The sequence below is a fragment of the Strongylocentrotus purpuratus genome, unplaced genomic scaffold (genome assembly GCF_000002235.5).
Source record: "Strongylocentrotus purpuratus isolate Spur 01 unplaced genomic scaffold, Spur_5.0 spur5_scaffold_2, whole genome shotgun sequence".
NCBI lineage: Eukaryota > Metazoa > Echinodermata > Echinoidea > Camarodonta > Strongylocentrotidae > Strongylocentrotus > Strongylocentrotus purpuratus.
In genome coordinates this window covers 21,852,971-21,869,871 of record NW_022145605.1, presented here as the reverse complement: position 1 = coordinate 21,869,871, position 16,901 = coordinate 21,852,971, and the positions used below count along the sequence as shown (strand labels likewise).

The 16,901-nt window shown below is 34.4% G+C and overlaps 1 protein-coding gene across 1 annotated transcript in view; it reads left to right on the top strand.

Annotated features, from left to right (window-relative positions):
- LOC105442731 overlaps positions 1-16,901 on the top strand; it is an 89,340-nt gene that overhangs the window by 56,726 nt on the left and 15,713 nt on the right. Inside the window, exons 20-26 of the mRNA XM_030991118.1 lie at positions 963-1,208; positions 4,521-4,766; positions 6,835-7,080; positions 9,150-9,395; positions 11,468-11,713; positions 13,786-14,031; positions 16,104-16,349. Of these exons, the coding sequence (XP_030846978.1) occupies positions 963-1,208; positions 4,521-4,766; positions 6,835-7,080; positions 9,150-9,395; positions 11,468-11,713; positions 13,786-14,031; positions 16,104-16,349 (1,722 nt within the window). The remainder of the gene's footprint in view (positions 1-962; positions 1,209-4,520; positions 4,767-6,834; positions 7,081-9,149; positions 9,396-11,467; positions 11,714-13,785; positions 14,032-16,103; positions 16,350-16,901) is intronic.

The following is a 16,901-nucleotide window of genomic DNA, read 5'->3' as shown; positions in this document are numbered from 1 at the left end:
CATGACCATAATGAAATTAACTCCTTGATGATCATGATGATGAATAGATGATGATCATGATAATGATTATAAAGATAATGATCATGATCATGATAATTTTGGTGATGATGATGATGATGATGGTCGTGATGGTGATCATGATGATGATGATAATGGTGCTGATGCAAACCATGCTAAAAAACGGCGTGTTTACGTTTTGTAGGCGCTGCGGGCGGAGATTTTTGAAATGCTTAAAATGACCTGATTCGTACTCTCGTATAATAGTTTTGTGATTTTGAGCATTTTTGAATTTTGACGAGCGCATCGTGACCTTTATGTAACTTTTGATGACATGACCTGTTGACCCTTGACCTAAAGTATATGTGATATGAATATGAATGACCTTTGATGACTCATCATGAAGATATGATTGATAATGTGATTTCACAAAATGGCGCCTGCATGACATCACGAAAAGAAAAAAAGGAGGGGCTTGAAAATGTTTAAACTTTTCTCAGGATTGTTTGCACGTTAAATGGTTGGTACAGTAGAAGGAAGATTATAAGTATCATTTCATACAAAAATTACGAAATATTTTAATCAACCTTCAACGATGTTACCGAGTCACTTAAAGGTACTGTGTCCCATTTGCAGCCAACATCAAATTCTGTGTAGAATTTTGCCGGAATTATGAACATGTCACGTATGTCCTATCTGCGAAATTTAAACGTATAAGCAGTGTCCGTGTATTGAAATTATGCAAGGGAACCCGTTTACTTTCGAGACCTCGCTTTCAGAATATTGAGTGACGGACTGACTGTTTTTTTCTTTCGGAATAGCATACATGAAATGATTTATTTTCTAATAATTATAATTTCTAAGTTCAGTGTCATATGTAGCTCTAGAATTTATGTAGCAAAGTCATACTAATGTGGTTGTGTCTCTGTTTAACTGGATTGATTATCCTTTGCAATATCTTTCAGCTGACACCACCCCTCTAGATTTTACTTGTCCTTCAAACTTGAATGAGACTGTGCCTCGTGGACAAACACAGGTATTCATTTCATGGCAAATTCCAACAGCAACAGATGAATCCGGCACGACATATCAAATCACTTCTTCTCGCGGACCGGGTGTGTTCTCTCCAGGAACATATGATATTACGTATGTGGCCAAGGATCCAAGTGAAAATGAATGGTCTTGCACGTTCACAATTACTGTATTCGAACGTGAGTATCTTAAAACACCTTACGCACTTAGTGGCATTCCATTCATTCATGGAAATCTTCAATTTTTTTTTTTTTCAATATAGGATTTCCCGGCCAAATTCGCGTGTTTGTCATTCGAATTCATTTACTTTGCATTTAAGTTAGCGCAGATCGGCTTTGCCATGCCAATTATCATTCGATTTTCCAGTTTTTGTATTTAATTTAGGATTTTGGTCGAAGGGTTTCATAGATCTGTCATTCAATTTAGAAACTGCTCAACTAGCATTCAAATTAATATTCACTTGTCGAAGCTTAATTTTTATCATTCAAATTAACACCTGTCATTCATATTCGTAATATTTGTATTCAAGTTAGGAATGTTATGGGGAAGAATTGCAACAAACTTTTACAGTTTTTAAATAATGCAGTTAAAATGCATGATTTGTCATTGGGGTCTAAGCTGTTATTCCATTTATTTATTTTGGATGGATGTAGTCAGACATAAAGTAAAGAAGGGACGAAATCAAGGGATATGGCATTTCTGCACGGACATGTTCATATACACGGGAAAGGTGGGGGTACCCTCAATCGCCCCTTTTTAGTATACTACAGACTCGGAATTTTACAAAAGTAATTCACATCGTCTCTTATACCCAGCACACCCCTCTGTTTTTCTTAAAGATTTTCATAGTTTACTTGCCCGCCAGCAGATCGATGGCTAAAGACATGGCTAAATAATGAATCATGTTCAAATTGTTGACTCTAGATCCTACCCCAGTCACAATATTGTACCCCTCTTCCATAATGAAATTATGATGAAATTATGATAAATTTATGATGAAACATAAGACAAACAACTTCCTTACATGCACATTTACAAATATACTGAGACCATCAGGTCCGTAGATGCAAGTCGTTTTTTTCTTCTTAACAATCAAACTTAAATGCTGATGAATATCAGATAAATCTAATAAGTATAAGTGTATAAATGCAAGAAAATGAAATATGATGAAATACACATGAAAAAACAATCTTGAAAGAAAAAGAATGAGCTATAAAAAGTGTGTAATAAACGAGAAATGTATATTGACCATCAATTAAAGTGCACAAAGTGCTAATTTGAATGCTACAAATGAATTAGAATGCTAGAAGTACACCGTCGCGTTGTCAGAAAATTGTGTTGCGCCAAATCGAATGACCAAATAGCGAAAGAAGCACATTGTTCAATAATTTGAATGAAACATACGTAGATTCTAACGAAAATTCCATAGATTTGAAAACTAGAAAAGGGAATATAAACCCGAGGTATACCTGTCTGCACTAAAACCGTCGAATTTGAACGTAAGACAAATTAATTTGAATGACAAAATCGCGAATTTGGCCGGGAAATCCTATATTATTTGTTTCACATTTCACATATTTGACAAAATTAGAACATAATATAAAATATACTGGAAGTGTCACATGATATAATTAATTCTTTGAAAAGACGTCGAAATTAATTGTAATGAATACACTGTCGCTCATAAAGGTGGAATATTTTTGTTTTACCCCAATTCATGGAATTGTTTTAAAATTAATTAAAAAATAATAGATCTAAATAATAGTATACATTCTCAGATTTTATTGAATAACAATTTACCAATCTGTGTTTTGCGTGACAGCTAAAGCATGTGTATGCTACTATGCTTATCAACTAGGGGACCTATTCCCTTAAGTCATTAATGACAGTAATGAGGATTAATGCCCCACAAAAGGGCACTTATATAGCACATCGACACGGTTTTGATCCTGGGGCCTCACAGTTACGAGGCCATTGCTTTGTCACTGAACCATGACTGTACGCAGCGGGGGCTAGGGTAGGGGGCAGTTTCCATAAATAAAAAAAACACAGAAAATGCAATAAATTTGCAATAATTTAGTGCATTTTACCCCGGTCTCCAACATAAAAAAAAATCCTCTGGGAACCGGGGTAAAAGCAATAAATTATTGACAATTTATTTCATTTTCTGTTGTTTTATGACACGTCTTATGACAATGATCTATGACTGTACCAAAATTAAAATAAATTGACCTAAGTAACTGATGTTGAGTTATCCTGTCACAAAAAGTGGAGAAATAAAAATAAATAATAAATAGTGATTTAAATCGTCATGAGGACGAATTAGGTGGTCTGTCTTCAATTCTTATGATCATGCTCATCTTCAATTCAATGATCCAATATAATGATGTTAATGTAGTATTATGTATTAAGATATGGACTGATGAATGAAGTACTGATGAACTGATAGATTGAACTGATTGGACCTGAACTGAAGTGATAACTTAACTGATGAACAAAATATCAAGAAATAATTATGATCAAAATCATGACCATAATGAAATTAACTCCTTGATGATCATGATGATGAATAGATGATGATCATGATAATGATTATAAAGATAATGATCATGATCATGATAATTTTTGTGATGATGATCATGATGATGATGGTCGTGATGGTGATCATGATGATGATGATAATGGTGCTGATGCAAACCATGCTAAAAAACGGCGTGTTTACGTTTTGTAGGCGCTGCGGGCGGAGATTTTTGAAATGCTTAAAATGACCTGATTCGTACTCTCGTTTAATAGTTTTGTGATTTTGAGCATTTTTGAATTTTGACGAGCGCATCGTGACCTTTATGTAACTTTTGATGACATGACCTGTTGACCCTTGACCTAAAGTATATGTGATATGAATATGAATGACCTTTGGTGACTCATCATGAAGATATGATTGATAATGTGATTTCACAAAATGGCGCCTGCATGACATCACGCAAAGAAAAAAAGGAGGGGCTTGAAAATGTTTTAACTTTTTTTCAGGATTGTTTGCACGTTAAATGGTTGGTACAGTAGAAGGAAGATTATAAGTATCATTTCATACAAAAAATCCGAAATTTTTTAATCAACCTTCAACGATGTTACCGAGTCACTTAAAGGTACTGTGTCCCATTTGCAGCCAACATCAAATTCTGTGTAGAATTTTGCCGGAATTATGAACATGTCACGTATGTCCTATCTGCGAAATTTAAACGTATAAGCAGTGTCTGTGTATTGAAATTATGCAAGGGAACCCGTTTACTTTCGAGACCTCGCTTTCAGAATATTGAGTGACGGACTGACTGTTTTTTCTTTCAGAATAGCATACATGAAATGATTTATTTTCTAATAATTATAATTTCTAAGTTCAGTGTCATATGTAGCTCTAGAATTTATGTAGCAAAGTCATACTAATGTGGTTGTGTCTCTGTTTAACTGGATTGATTATCCTTTGCAATATCTTTCAGCTGACACCACCCCTCTAGATTTTACTTGTCCTTCAAACTTGAATGAGACTGTGCCTCGTGGACAAACACAGGTATTCATTTCATGGCAAATTCCAACAGCAACAGATGAATCCGGCACGACATATCAAATCACTTCTTCTCGCGGACCGGGTGTGTTCTCTCCAGGAACATATGATATTACGTATGTGGCCAAGGATCCAAGTGAAAATGAATGGTCTTGCACGTTCACAATTACTGTATTCGAACGTGAGTATCTTAAAACACCTTTACGCACTTGGTGGCATTCCATTCATTCATGGAAATCTTCAATTTTTTTTTCAAGTTCTATTTGTTTCACATTTCACATATTTGACAAAATTAGAACATAATATAAAATATACTGGAAGTGTCACATGATATAATTAATTCTTTGAAAAGACGTCGAAATTAATTGTAATGAATACACTGTCGCTCATGAAGGTGGAATATTTTTGTTTTACCCCAATTCATGGAATTGTTTTCAAATTAATTAAAAAATAATAGATCTAAATAATAGTATACATTCTCAGATTTTATTGAATAACAATTTGCCAATCTGTGTTTTGCGTGACAGCTAAAGCATGTGTATGCTACTATGCTTATCAACTAGGGGACCTATTCCCTTAAGTCATAAATGACAGTAATGAGGATTAATGCCCCACAAAAGGGCACTTATATCGCACATCGACACGGTTTTGATCCTGGGGCCTCACAGTTACGAGGCCATTGCTTTGTCACTGAACCATGACTGTACGCAGCGGGGGCTAGGGTAGGGGGCAGTTTCCAACAATAAAAAAACACAGAAAATGCAATAAATTTGCAATAATTTAGTGCATTTTACCCCGGTCTCCAACATCAAAAAAAATCCTCTGGACGGCCATGCATTATGGCTCAAGGCATGGGCACACAGAAGATTTGTTTATGTTGGGAACCGGGGTAAAAGCAATAAATTATTGAAAATTTATTTTATTTTCTGTTGTTTTATGACACGTCTTATGACAATGATCTATGACTGTACCAAAATTAAAATAAATTGACCTAAGTAACTGATGTTGAGTTATCCTGTGCACAAAAAGTGGAGAAATAAAAATAAATAATAACTAGAAATTTAAATCGTCATGAGGACGAATTAGGTGGTCTGTCTTCAATTCTTATGATCATGCTCATCTTCAATTCAATGATCCAATATAATGATGTTAATGTAATATTATATATTAAGATATGGACTGATGAATGAAGTACTGATGAACTGATAGATTGAACTGATTGGACCTGAACTGAAATGATAACTTAACTGATGAACAAAATATCAAGAAATAATTATGATCAAAATCATGACCATAATGAAATTAACTCCTTGATGATCATGATGATGAATAAATGATGATCATGATAATGATTATAAAGATAATGATCATGATCATGATAATTTTGGTGATGATGATGATGATGATGGTCGTGATGGTGATCATGATGATGATGATAATGGTGCTGATGCAAACCATGCTAAAAAAACGGCGTGTTTACGTTTTGTAGGCGCTGCGGGCGGAGATTTTTGAAATGCTTAAAATGACCTGATTCGTACTCTCGTTTAATAGTTTTGTGATTTTGAGCATTTTTGAATTTTGACGAGCGCATCGTGACCTTTATGTAACTTTTGATGACATGACCTGTTGACCCTTGACCTAAAGTATATGTGATATGAATATGAATGACCTTTGATGACTCATCATGAAGATATGATTGATAATGTGATTTCACAAAATGGCGCCTGCATGACATCACGAAAAGAAAAAAAAGGAGGGGCTTGAAAATGTTTAAACTTTTTTCAGGATTGTTTGCACGTTAAATGGTTGGTACAGTAGAAGGAAGATTATAAGTATCATTTCATACAAAAATTACGAAATATTTTAATCAACCTTCAACGATGTTACCGAGTCACTTAAAGGTACTGTGTCCCATTTGCAGCCAACATCAAATTCTGTGTAGAATTTTGCCGGAATTATGAACATGTCACGTATGTCCTATCTGCGAAATTTAAACGTATAAGCAGTGTCCGTGTATTGAAATTATGCAAGGGAACCCGTTTACTTTCTAGACCTCGCTTTCAGAATATTGAGTGACGGACTGACTGTTTTTTCTTTCGGAATAACAAACATGAAATGATTTATTTTCTAATAATTATAATTTCTAAGTTCAGTGTCATATGTAGCTCTAGAATTTATGTAGCAAAGTCATACTAATGTGGTTGTGTCTCTGTTTAACTGGATTGATTATCCTTTGCAATATCTTTCAGCTGACACCACCCCTCTAGATTTTACTTGTCCTTCAAACTTGAATGAGACTGTGCCTCGTGGACAAACACAGGTATTCATTTCATGGCAAATTCCAACAGCAACAGATGAATCCGGCACGACATATCAAATCACTTCTTCTCGCGGACCAGGTGTGTTCTCTCCAGGAACATATGATATTACGTATGTGGCCAAGGATCCAAGTGAAAATGAATGGTCTTGCACGTTCACAATTACTGTATTCGAACGTGAGTATCTTAAAACACCTTTACGCACTTGGTGGCATTCCATTCATTCATGGGAATCTTCAAGTTTTTTTTTTCAAGTTTTATTTGTTTCACATTTCACATAATTGACAAAATTAGAACATAATATAAAATATACTAAAAGTGTCACATGATATAATTAATTCTTTGAAAAGACGTCGAAATTAATTGTAATGAATACACTGTCGCTCATAAAGGTGGAATATTTTTTTTTACCCCAATTTATAAAATTGTTTTAAAATTAATTAAAAAATAATAGGTCTAAATAATAGTATAAATTCTCAGATTTTATTGAATAACAATTTGCCAATCTATGTTTTGCGTGACAGCTAAAGCATGTGTATGCTACTATGCTTATCAACTAGGGGACCTATTCCCTTAAGTCATAAATGACAGTAATGAGGATTAATGCCCCACAAAAGGGCACTTATATAGCACATCGACACGGTTTTGATCCTGGGGCCTCACAGTTACGAGGCCATTGCTTTGTCACTGAACCATGACTGTACGCAGCGGGGGCTAGGGTAGGGGGCAGTTTCCAACAATAAAAAAAAAACAGAAAATGCAATAAATTTGCAATAATTTAGTGCATTTTACCCCGGTCTCCAACATCAAAAAAAATCCTCTGGACGGCCATGCATTATGGCTCAAGGAATGGGCACACAGAAGATTTGTTTATGTTGGGAACCGGGGTAAAAGCAATAAATTATTGAAATTTATTTTATTTTCTGTTGTTTTATGACACGTCTTATGACAATGATCTATGACTGTACCAAAATTAAAATAAATTGACCTAAGTAACTGATGTTGAGTTATCCTGTGCACAAAAAGTGGAGAAATAAAAATAAATAATAACTAGAAATTTAAATCGTCATGAGGACGAATTAGGTGGTCTGTCTTCAATTCTTATGATCATGCTCATCTTCAATTCAATGATCCAATATAATGATGTTAATGTAATATTATATATTAAGATATGGACTGATGAATGAAGTACTGATGAACTGATAGATTGAACTGATTGGACCTGAACTGAAATGATAACTTAACTGATGAACAAAATATCAAGAAATAATTATGATCAAAATCATGACCATAATGAAATTAACTCCTTGATGATCATGATGATGAATAAATGATGATCATGATAATGATTATAAAGATAATGATCATGATCATGATAATTTTGGTGATGATGATGATGATGATGGTCGTGATGGTGATCATGATGATGATGATAATGGTGCTGATGCAAACCATGCTAAAAAAACGGCGTGTTTACTTTTTGTAGGCGCTGCGGGTGGAGATTTTTGAAATGCTTAAAATGATCTGATTCGTACTCTCGTATAATAGTTTTGTGATTTTGAGCATTTTTGAATTTTGACGAGCGCATCGTGACCTTTATGTAACTTTTGATGACATGACCTGTTGACCCTTGACCTAAAGTATATGTGATATGAATATGAATGACCTTTGATGACTCTTCATGAAGATATGATTGATAATGTGATTTCACAAAATGGCGCCTGCATGACATCACGAAAAGAAAAAAAAGGAGGGGCTTGAAAATGTTTAAACTTTTTTCAGGATTGTTTGCACGTTAAATGGTTGGTACAGTAGAAGGAAGATTATAAGTATCATTTCATACAAAAATTACGAAATATTTTAATCAACCTTCAACGATGTTACCGAGTCACTTAAAGGTACTGTGTCCCATTTGCAGCCAACATCAAATTCTGTGTAGAATTTTGCCGGAATTATGAACATGTCACGTATGTCCTATCTGCGAAATTTAAACGTATAAGCAGTGTCCGTGTATTGAAATTATGCAAGGGAACCCGTTTACTTTCTAGACCTCGCTTTCAGAATATTGAGTGACGGACTGACTGTTTTTTCTTTCGGAATAACAAACATGAAATGATTTATTTTCTAATAATTATAATTTCTAAGTTCAGTGTCATATGTAGCTCTAGAATTTATGTAGCAAAGTCATACTAATGTGGTTGTGTCTCTGTTTAACTGGATTGATTATCCTTTGCAATATCTTTCAGCTGACACCACCCCTCTAGATTTTACTTGTCCTTCAAACTTGAATGAGACTGTGCCTCGTGGACAAACACAGGTATTCATTTCATGGCAAATTCCAACAGCAACAGATGAATCCGGCACGACATATCAAATCACTTCTTCTCGCGGACCAGGTGTGTTCTCTCCAGGAACATATGATATTACGTATGTGGCCAAGGATCCAAGTGAAAATGAATGGTCTTGCACGTTCACAATTACTGTATTCGAACGTGAGTATCTTAAAACACCTTTACGCACTTGGTGGCATTCCATTCATTCATGGGAATCTTCAAGTTTTTTTTTTCAAGTTTTATTTGTTTCACATTTCACATAATTGACAAAATTAGAACATAATATAAAATATACTAAAAGTGTCACATGATATAATTAATTCTTTGAAAAGACGTCGAAATTAATTGTAATGAATACACTGTCGCTCATAAAGGTGGAATATTTTTTTTTTACCCCAATTTATAAAATTGTTTTAAAATTAATTAAAAAATAATAGGTCTAAATAATAGTATAAATTCTCAGATTTTATTGAATAACAATTTGCCAATCTATGTTTTGCGTGACAGCTAAAGCATGTGTATGCTACTATGCTTATCAACTAGGGGACCTATTCCCTTAAGTCATAAATGACAGTAATGAGGATTAATGCCCCACAAAAGGGCACTTATATAGCACATCGACACGGTTTTGATCCTGGGGCCTCACAGTTACGAGGCCATTGCTTTGTCACTGAACCATGACTGTACGCAGCGGGGGCTAGGGTAGGGGGCAGTTTCCAACAATAAAAAAAAAAACAGAAAATGCAATAAATTTGCAATAATTTAGTGCATTTTACCCCGGTCTCCAACATCAAAAAAAATCCTCTGGACGGCCATGCATTATGGCTCAAGGAATGGGCACACAGAAGATTTGTTTATGTTGGGAACCGGGGTAAAAGCAATAAATTATTGACAATTTATTTCATTTTCTGTTGTTTTATGACACGTCTTATGACAATGATCTATGACTGTACCAAAATTAAAATAAATTGACCTAAGTAACTGATGTTGAGTTATCCTGTGCACAAAAAGTGGAGAAATAAAAATAAATAATAACTAGAAATTTAAATCGTCATGAGGACGAATTAGGTGGTCTGTCTTCAATTCTTATGATCATGCTCATCTTCAATTCAATGATCCAATATAATGATGTTAATGTAATATTATATATTAAGATATGGACTGATGAATGAAGTACTGATGAACTGATAGATTGAACTGATTGGACCTGAACTGAAATGATAACTTAACTGATGAACAAAATATCAAGAAATAATTATGATCAAAATCATGACCATAATGAAATTAACTCCTTGATGATCATGATGATGAATAGATGATGATCATGATAATGATTATAAAGATAATGATCATGATCATGATAATTTTGGTGATGATGATGATGATGATGGTCGTGATGGTGATCATGATGATGATGATAATGGTGCTGATGCAAACCATGCTAAAAAAACGGCGTGTTTACTTTTTGTAGGCGCTGCGGGTGGAGATTTTTGAAATGCTTAAAATGATCTGATTCGTACTCTCGTATAATAGTTTTGTGATTTTGAGCATTTTTGAATTTTGACGAGCGCATCGTGACCTTTATGTAACTTTTGATGACATGACCTGTTGACCCTTGACCTAAAGTATATGTGATATGAATATGAATGACCTTTGATGACTCTTCATGAAGATATGATTGATAATGTGATTTCACAAAATGGCGCCTGCATGACATCACGAAAAGAAAAAAAAGGAGGGGCTTGAAAATGTTTAAACTTTTTTCAGGATTGTTTGCACGTTAAATGGTTGGTACAGTAGAAGGAAGATTATAAGTATCATTTCATACAAAAATTACGAAATATTTTAATCAACCTTCAACGATGTTACCGAGTCACTTAAAGGTACTGTGTCCCATTTGCAGCCAACATCAAATTCTGTGTAGAATTTTGCCGGAATTATGAACATGTCACGTATGTCCTATCTGCGAAATTTAAACGTATAAGCAGTGTCCGTGTATTGAAATTATGCAAGGGAACCCGTTTACTTTCTAGACCTCGCTTTCAGAATATTGAGTGACGGACTGACTGTTTTTTCTTTCGGAATAACAAACATGAAATGATTTATTTTCTAATAATTATAATTTCTAAGTTCAGTGTCATATGTAGCTCTAGAATTTATGTAGCAAAGTCATACTAATGTGGTTGTGTCTCTGTTTAACTGGATTGATTATCCTTTGCAATATCTTTCAGCTGACACCACCCCTCTAGATTTTACTTGTCCTTCAAACTTGAATGAGACTGTGCCTCGTGGACAAACACAGGTATTCATTTCATGGCAAATTCCAACAGCAACAGATGAATCCGGCACGACATATCAAATCACTTCTTCTCGCGGACCAGGTGTGTTCTCTCCAGGAACATATGATATTACGTATGTGGCCAAGGATCCAAGTGAAAATGAATGGTCTTGCACGTTCACAATTACTGTATTCGAACGTGAGTATCTTAAAACACCTTTACGCACTTGGTGGCATTCCATTCATTCATGGGAATCTTCAAGTTTTTTTTTTTCAAGTTTTATTTGTTTCACATTTCACATAATTGACAAAATTAGAACATAATATAAAATATACTAAAAGTGTCACATGATATAATTAATTCTTTGAAAAGACGTCGAAATTAATTGTAATGAATACACTGTCGCTCATAAAGGTGGAATATTTTTTTTTTACCCCAATTTATAAAATTGTTTTAAAATTAATTAAAAAATAATAGGTCTAAATAATAGTATAAATTCTCAGATTTTATTGAATAACAATTTGCCAATCTATGTTTTGCGTGACAGCTAAAGCATGTGTATGCTACTATGCTTATCAACTAGGGGACCTATTCCCTTAAGTCATAAATGACAGTAATGAGGATTAATGCCCCACAAAAGGGCACTTATATAGCACATCGACACGGTTTTGATCCTGGGGCCTCACAGTTACGAGGCCATTGCTTTGTCACTGAACCATGACTGTACGCAGCGGGGGCTAGGGTAGGGGGCAGTTTCCAACAATAAAAAAAAAACAGAAAATGCAATAAATTTGCAATAATTTAGTGCATTTTACCCCGGTCTCCAACATCAAAAAAAATCCTCTGGACGGCCATGCATTATGGCTCAAGGAATGGGCACACAGAAGATTTGTTTATGTTGGGAACCGGGGTAAAAGCAATAAATTATTGACAATTTATTTTATTTTCTGTTGTTTTATGACACGTCTTATGACAATGATCTATGACTGTACCAAAATTAAAATAAATTGACCTAAGTAACTGATGTTGAGTTATCCTGTGCACAAAAAGTGGAGAAATAAAAATAAATAATAACTAGAAATTTAAATCGTCATGAGGACGAATTAGGTGGTCTGTCTTCAATTCTTATGATCATGCTCATCTTCAATTCAATGATCCAATATAATGATGTTAATGTAATATTATATATTAAGATATGGACTGATGAATGAAGTACTGATGAACTGATAGATTGAACTGATTGGACCTGAACTGAAATGATAACTTAACTGATGAACAAAATATCAAGAAATAATTATGATCAAAATCATGACCATAATGAAATTAACTCCTTGATGATCATGATGATGAATAAATGATGATCATGATAATGATTATAAAGATAATGATCATGATCATGATAATTTTGGTGATGATGATGATGATGATGGTCGTGATGGTGATCATGATGATGATGATAATGGTGCTGATGCAAACCATGCTAAAAAAACGGCGTGTTTACTTTTTGTAGGCGCTGCGGGTGGAGATTTTTGAAATGCTTAAAATGATCTGATTCGTACTCTCGTATAATAGTTTTGTGATTTTGAGCATTTTTGAATTTTGACGAGCGCATCGTGACCTTTATGTAACTTTTGATGACATGACCTGTTGACCCTTGACCTAAAGTATATGTGATATGAATATGAATGACCTTTGATGACTCTTCATGAAGATATGATTGATAATGTGATTTCACAAAATGGCGCCTGCATGACATCACGAAAAGAAAAAAAAGGAGGGGCTTGAAAATGTTTAAACTTTTTTCAGGATTGTTTGCACGTTAAATGGTTGGTACAGTAGAAGGAAGATTATAAGTATCATTTCATACAAAAATTACGAAATATTTTAATCAACCTTCAACGATGTTACCGAGTCACTTAAAGGTACTGTGTCCCATTTGCAGCCAACATCAAATTCTGTGTAGAATTTTGCCGGAATTATGAACATGTCACGTATGTCCTATCTGCGAAATTTAAACGTATAAGCAGTGTCCGTGTATTGAAATTATGCAAGGGAACCCGTTTACTTTCTAGACCTCGCTTTCAGAATATTGAGTGACGGACTGACTGTTTTTTCTTTCGGAATAACAAACATGAAATGATTTATTTTCTAATAATTATAATTTCTAAGTTCAGTGTCATATGTAGCTCTAGAATTTATGTAGCAAAGTCATACTAATGTGGTTGTGTCTCTGTTTAACTGGATTGATTATCCTTTGCAATATCTTTCAGCTGACACCACCCCTCTAGATTTTACTTGTCCTTCAAACTTGAATGAGACTGTGCCTCGTGGACAAACACAGGTATTCATTTCATGGCAAATTCCAACAGCAACAGATGAATCCGGCACGACATATCAAATCACTTCTTCTCGCGGACCAGGTGTGTTCTCTCCAGGAACATATGATATTACGTATGTGGCCAAGGATCCAAGTGAAAATGAATGGTCTTGCACGTTCACAATTACTGTATTCGAACGTGAGTATCTTAAAACACCTTTACGCACTTGGTGGCATTCCATTCATTCATGGGAATCTTCAAGTTTTTTTTTTTCAAGTTTTATTTGTTTCACATTTCACATAATTGACAAAATTAGAACATAATATAAAATATACTAAAAGTGTCACATGATATAATTAATTCATTGAAAAGACGTCGAAATTAATTGTAATGAATACACTGTCGCTCATAAAGGTGGAATATTTTTTTTTTACCCCAATTTATAAAATTGTTTTAAAATTAATTAAAAAATAATAGGTCTAAATAATAGTATAAATTCTCAGATTTTATTGAATAACAATTTGCCAATCTATGTTTTGCGTGACAGCTAAAGCATGTGTATGCTACTATGCTTATCAACTAGGGGACCTATTCCCTTAAGTCATAAATGACAGTAATGAGGATTAATGCCCCACAAAAGGGCACTTATATAGCACATCGACACGGTTTTGATCCTGGGGCCTCACAGTTACGAGGCCATTGCTTTGTCACTGAACCATGACTGTACGCAGCGGGGGCTAGGGTAGGGGGCAGTTTCCAACAATAAAAAAAAAAACAGAAAATGCAATAAATTTGCAATAATTTAGTGCATTTTACCCCGGTCTCCAACATCAAAAAAAATCCTCTGGACGGCCATGCATTATGGCTCAAGGAATGGGCACACAGAAGATTTGTTTATGTTGGGAACCGGGGTAAAAGCAATAAATTATTGACAATTTATTTCATTTTCTGTTGTTTTATGACACGTCTTATGACAATGATCTATGACTGTACCAAAATTAAAATAAATTGACCTAAGTAACTGATGTTGAGTTATCCTGTGCACAAAAAGTGGAGAAATAAAAATAAATAATAACTAGAAATTTAAATCGTCATGAGGACGAATTAGGTGGTCTGTCTTCAATTCTTATGATCATGCTCATCTTCAATTCAATGATCCAATATAATGATGTTAATGTAATATTATATATTAAGATATGGACTGATGAATGAAGTACTGATGAACTGATAGATTGAACTGATTGGACCTGAACTGAAATGATAACTTAACTGATGAACAAAATATCAAGAAATAATTATGATCAAAATCATGACCATAATGAAATTAACTCCTTGATGATCATGATGATGAATAGATGATGATCATGATAATGATTATAAAGATAATGATCATGATCATGATAATTTTGGTGATGATGATGATGATGATGGTCGTGATGGTGATCATGATGATGATGATAATGGTGCTGATGCAAACCATGCTAAAAAACGGCGTGTTTACTTTTTGTAGGCGCTGCGGGTGGAGATTTTTGAAATGCTTAAAATGATCTGATTCGTACTCTCGTATAATAGTTTTGTGATTTTGAGCATTTTTGAATTTTGACGAGCGCATCGTGACCTTTATGTAACTTTTGATGACATGACCTGTTGACCCTTGACCTAAAGTATATGTGATATGAATATGAATGACCTTTGATGACTCTTCATGAAGATATGATTGATAATGTGATTTCACAAAATGGCGCCTGCATGACATCACGAAAAGAAAAAAAAGGAGGGGCTTGAAAATGTTTAAACTTTTTTCAGGATTGTTTGCACGTTAAATGGTTGGTACAGTAGAAGGAAGATTATAAGTATCATTTCATACAAAAATTACGAAATATTTTAATCAACCTTCAACGATGTTACCGAGTCACTTAAAGGTACTGTGTCCCATTTGCAGCCAACATCAAATTCTGTGTAGAATTTTGCCGGAATTATGAACATGTCACGTATGTCCTATCTGCGAAATTTAAACGTATAAGCAGTGTCCGTGTATTGAAATTATGCAAGGGAACCCGTTTACTTTCTAGACCTCGCTTTCAGAATATTGAGTGACGGACTGACTGTTTTTTCTTTCGGAATAACAAACATGAAATGATTTATTTTCTAATAATTATAATTTCTAAGTTCAGTGTCATATGTAGCTCTAGAATTTATGTAGCAAAGTCATACTAATGTGGTTGTGTCTCTGTTTAACTGGATTGATTATCCTTTGCAATATCTTTCAGCTGACACCACCCCTCTAGATTTTACTTGTCCTTCAAACTTGAATGAGACTGTGCCTCGTGGACAAACACAGGTATTCATTTCATGGCAAATTCCAACAGCAACAGATGAATCCGGCACGACATATCAAATCACTTCTTCTCGCGGACCAGGTGTGTTCTCTCCAGGAACATATGATATTACGTATGTGGCCAAGGATCCAAGTGAAAATGAATGGTCTTGCACGTTCACAATTACTGTATTCGAACGTGAGTATCTTAAAACACCTTTACGCACTTGGTGGCATTCCATTCATTCATGGGAATCTTCAAGTTTTTTTTTTTCAAGTTTTATTTGTTTCACATTTCACATAATTGACAAAATTAGAACATAATATAAAATATACTAAAAGTGTCACATGATATAATTAATTCTTTGAAAAGACGTCGAAATTAATTGTAATGAATACACTGTCGCTCATAAAGGTGGAATATTTTTTTTTTTCCCCAATTTATAAAATTGTTTTAAAATTAATTAAAAAATAATAGGTCTAAATAATAGTATAAATTCTCAGATTTTATTGAATAACAATTTGCCAATCTATGTTTTGCGTGACAGCTAAAGCATGTGTATGCTACTATGCTTATCAACTAGGGGACCTATTCCCTTAAGTCATAAATGACAGTAATGAGGATTAATGCCCCACAAAAGGGCACTTATATAGCACATCGACACGGTTTTGATCCTGGGGCCTCACAGTTACGAGGCCATTGCTTTGTCACTGAACCATGACTGTACGCAGCGGGGGCTAGGGTAGGGGG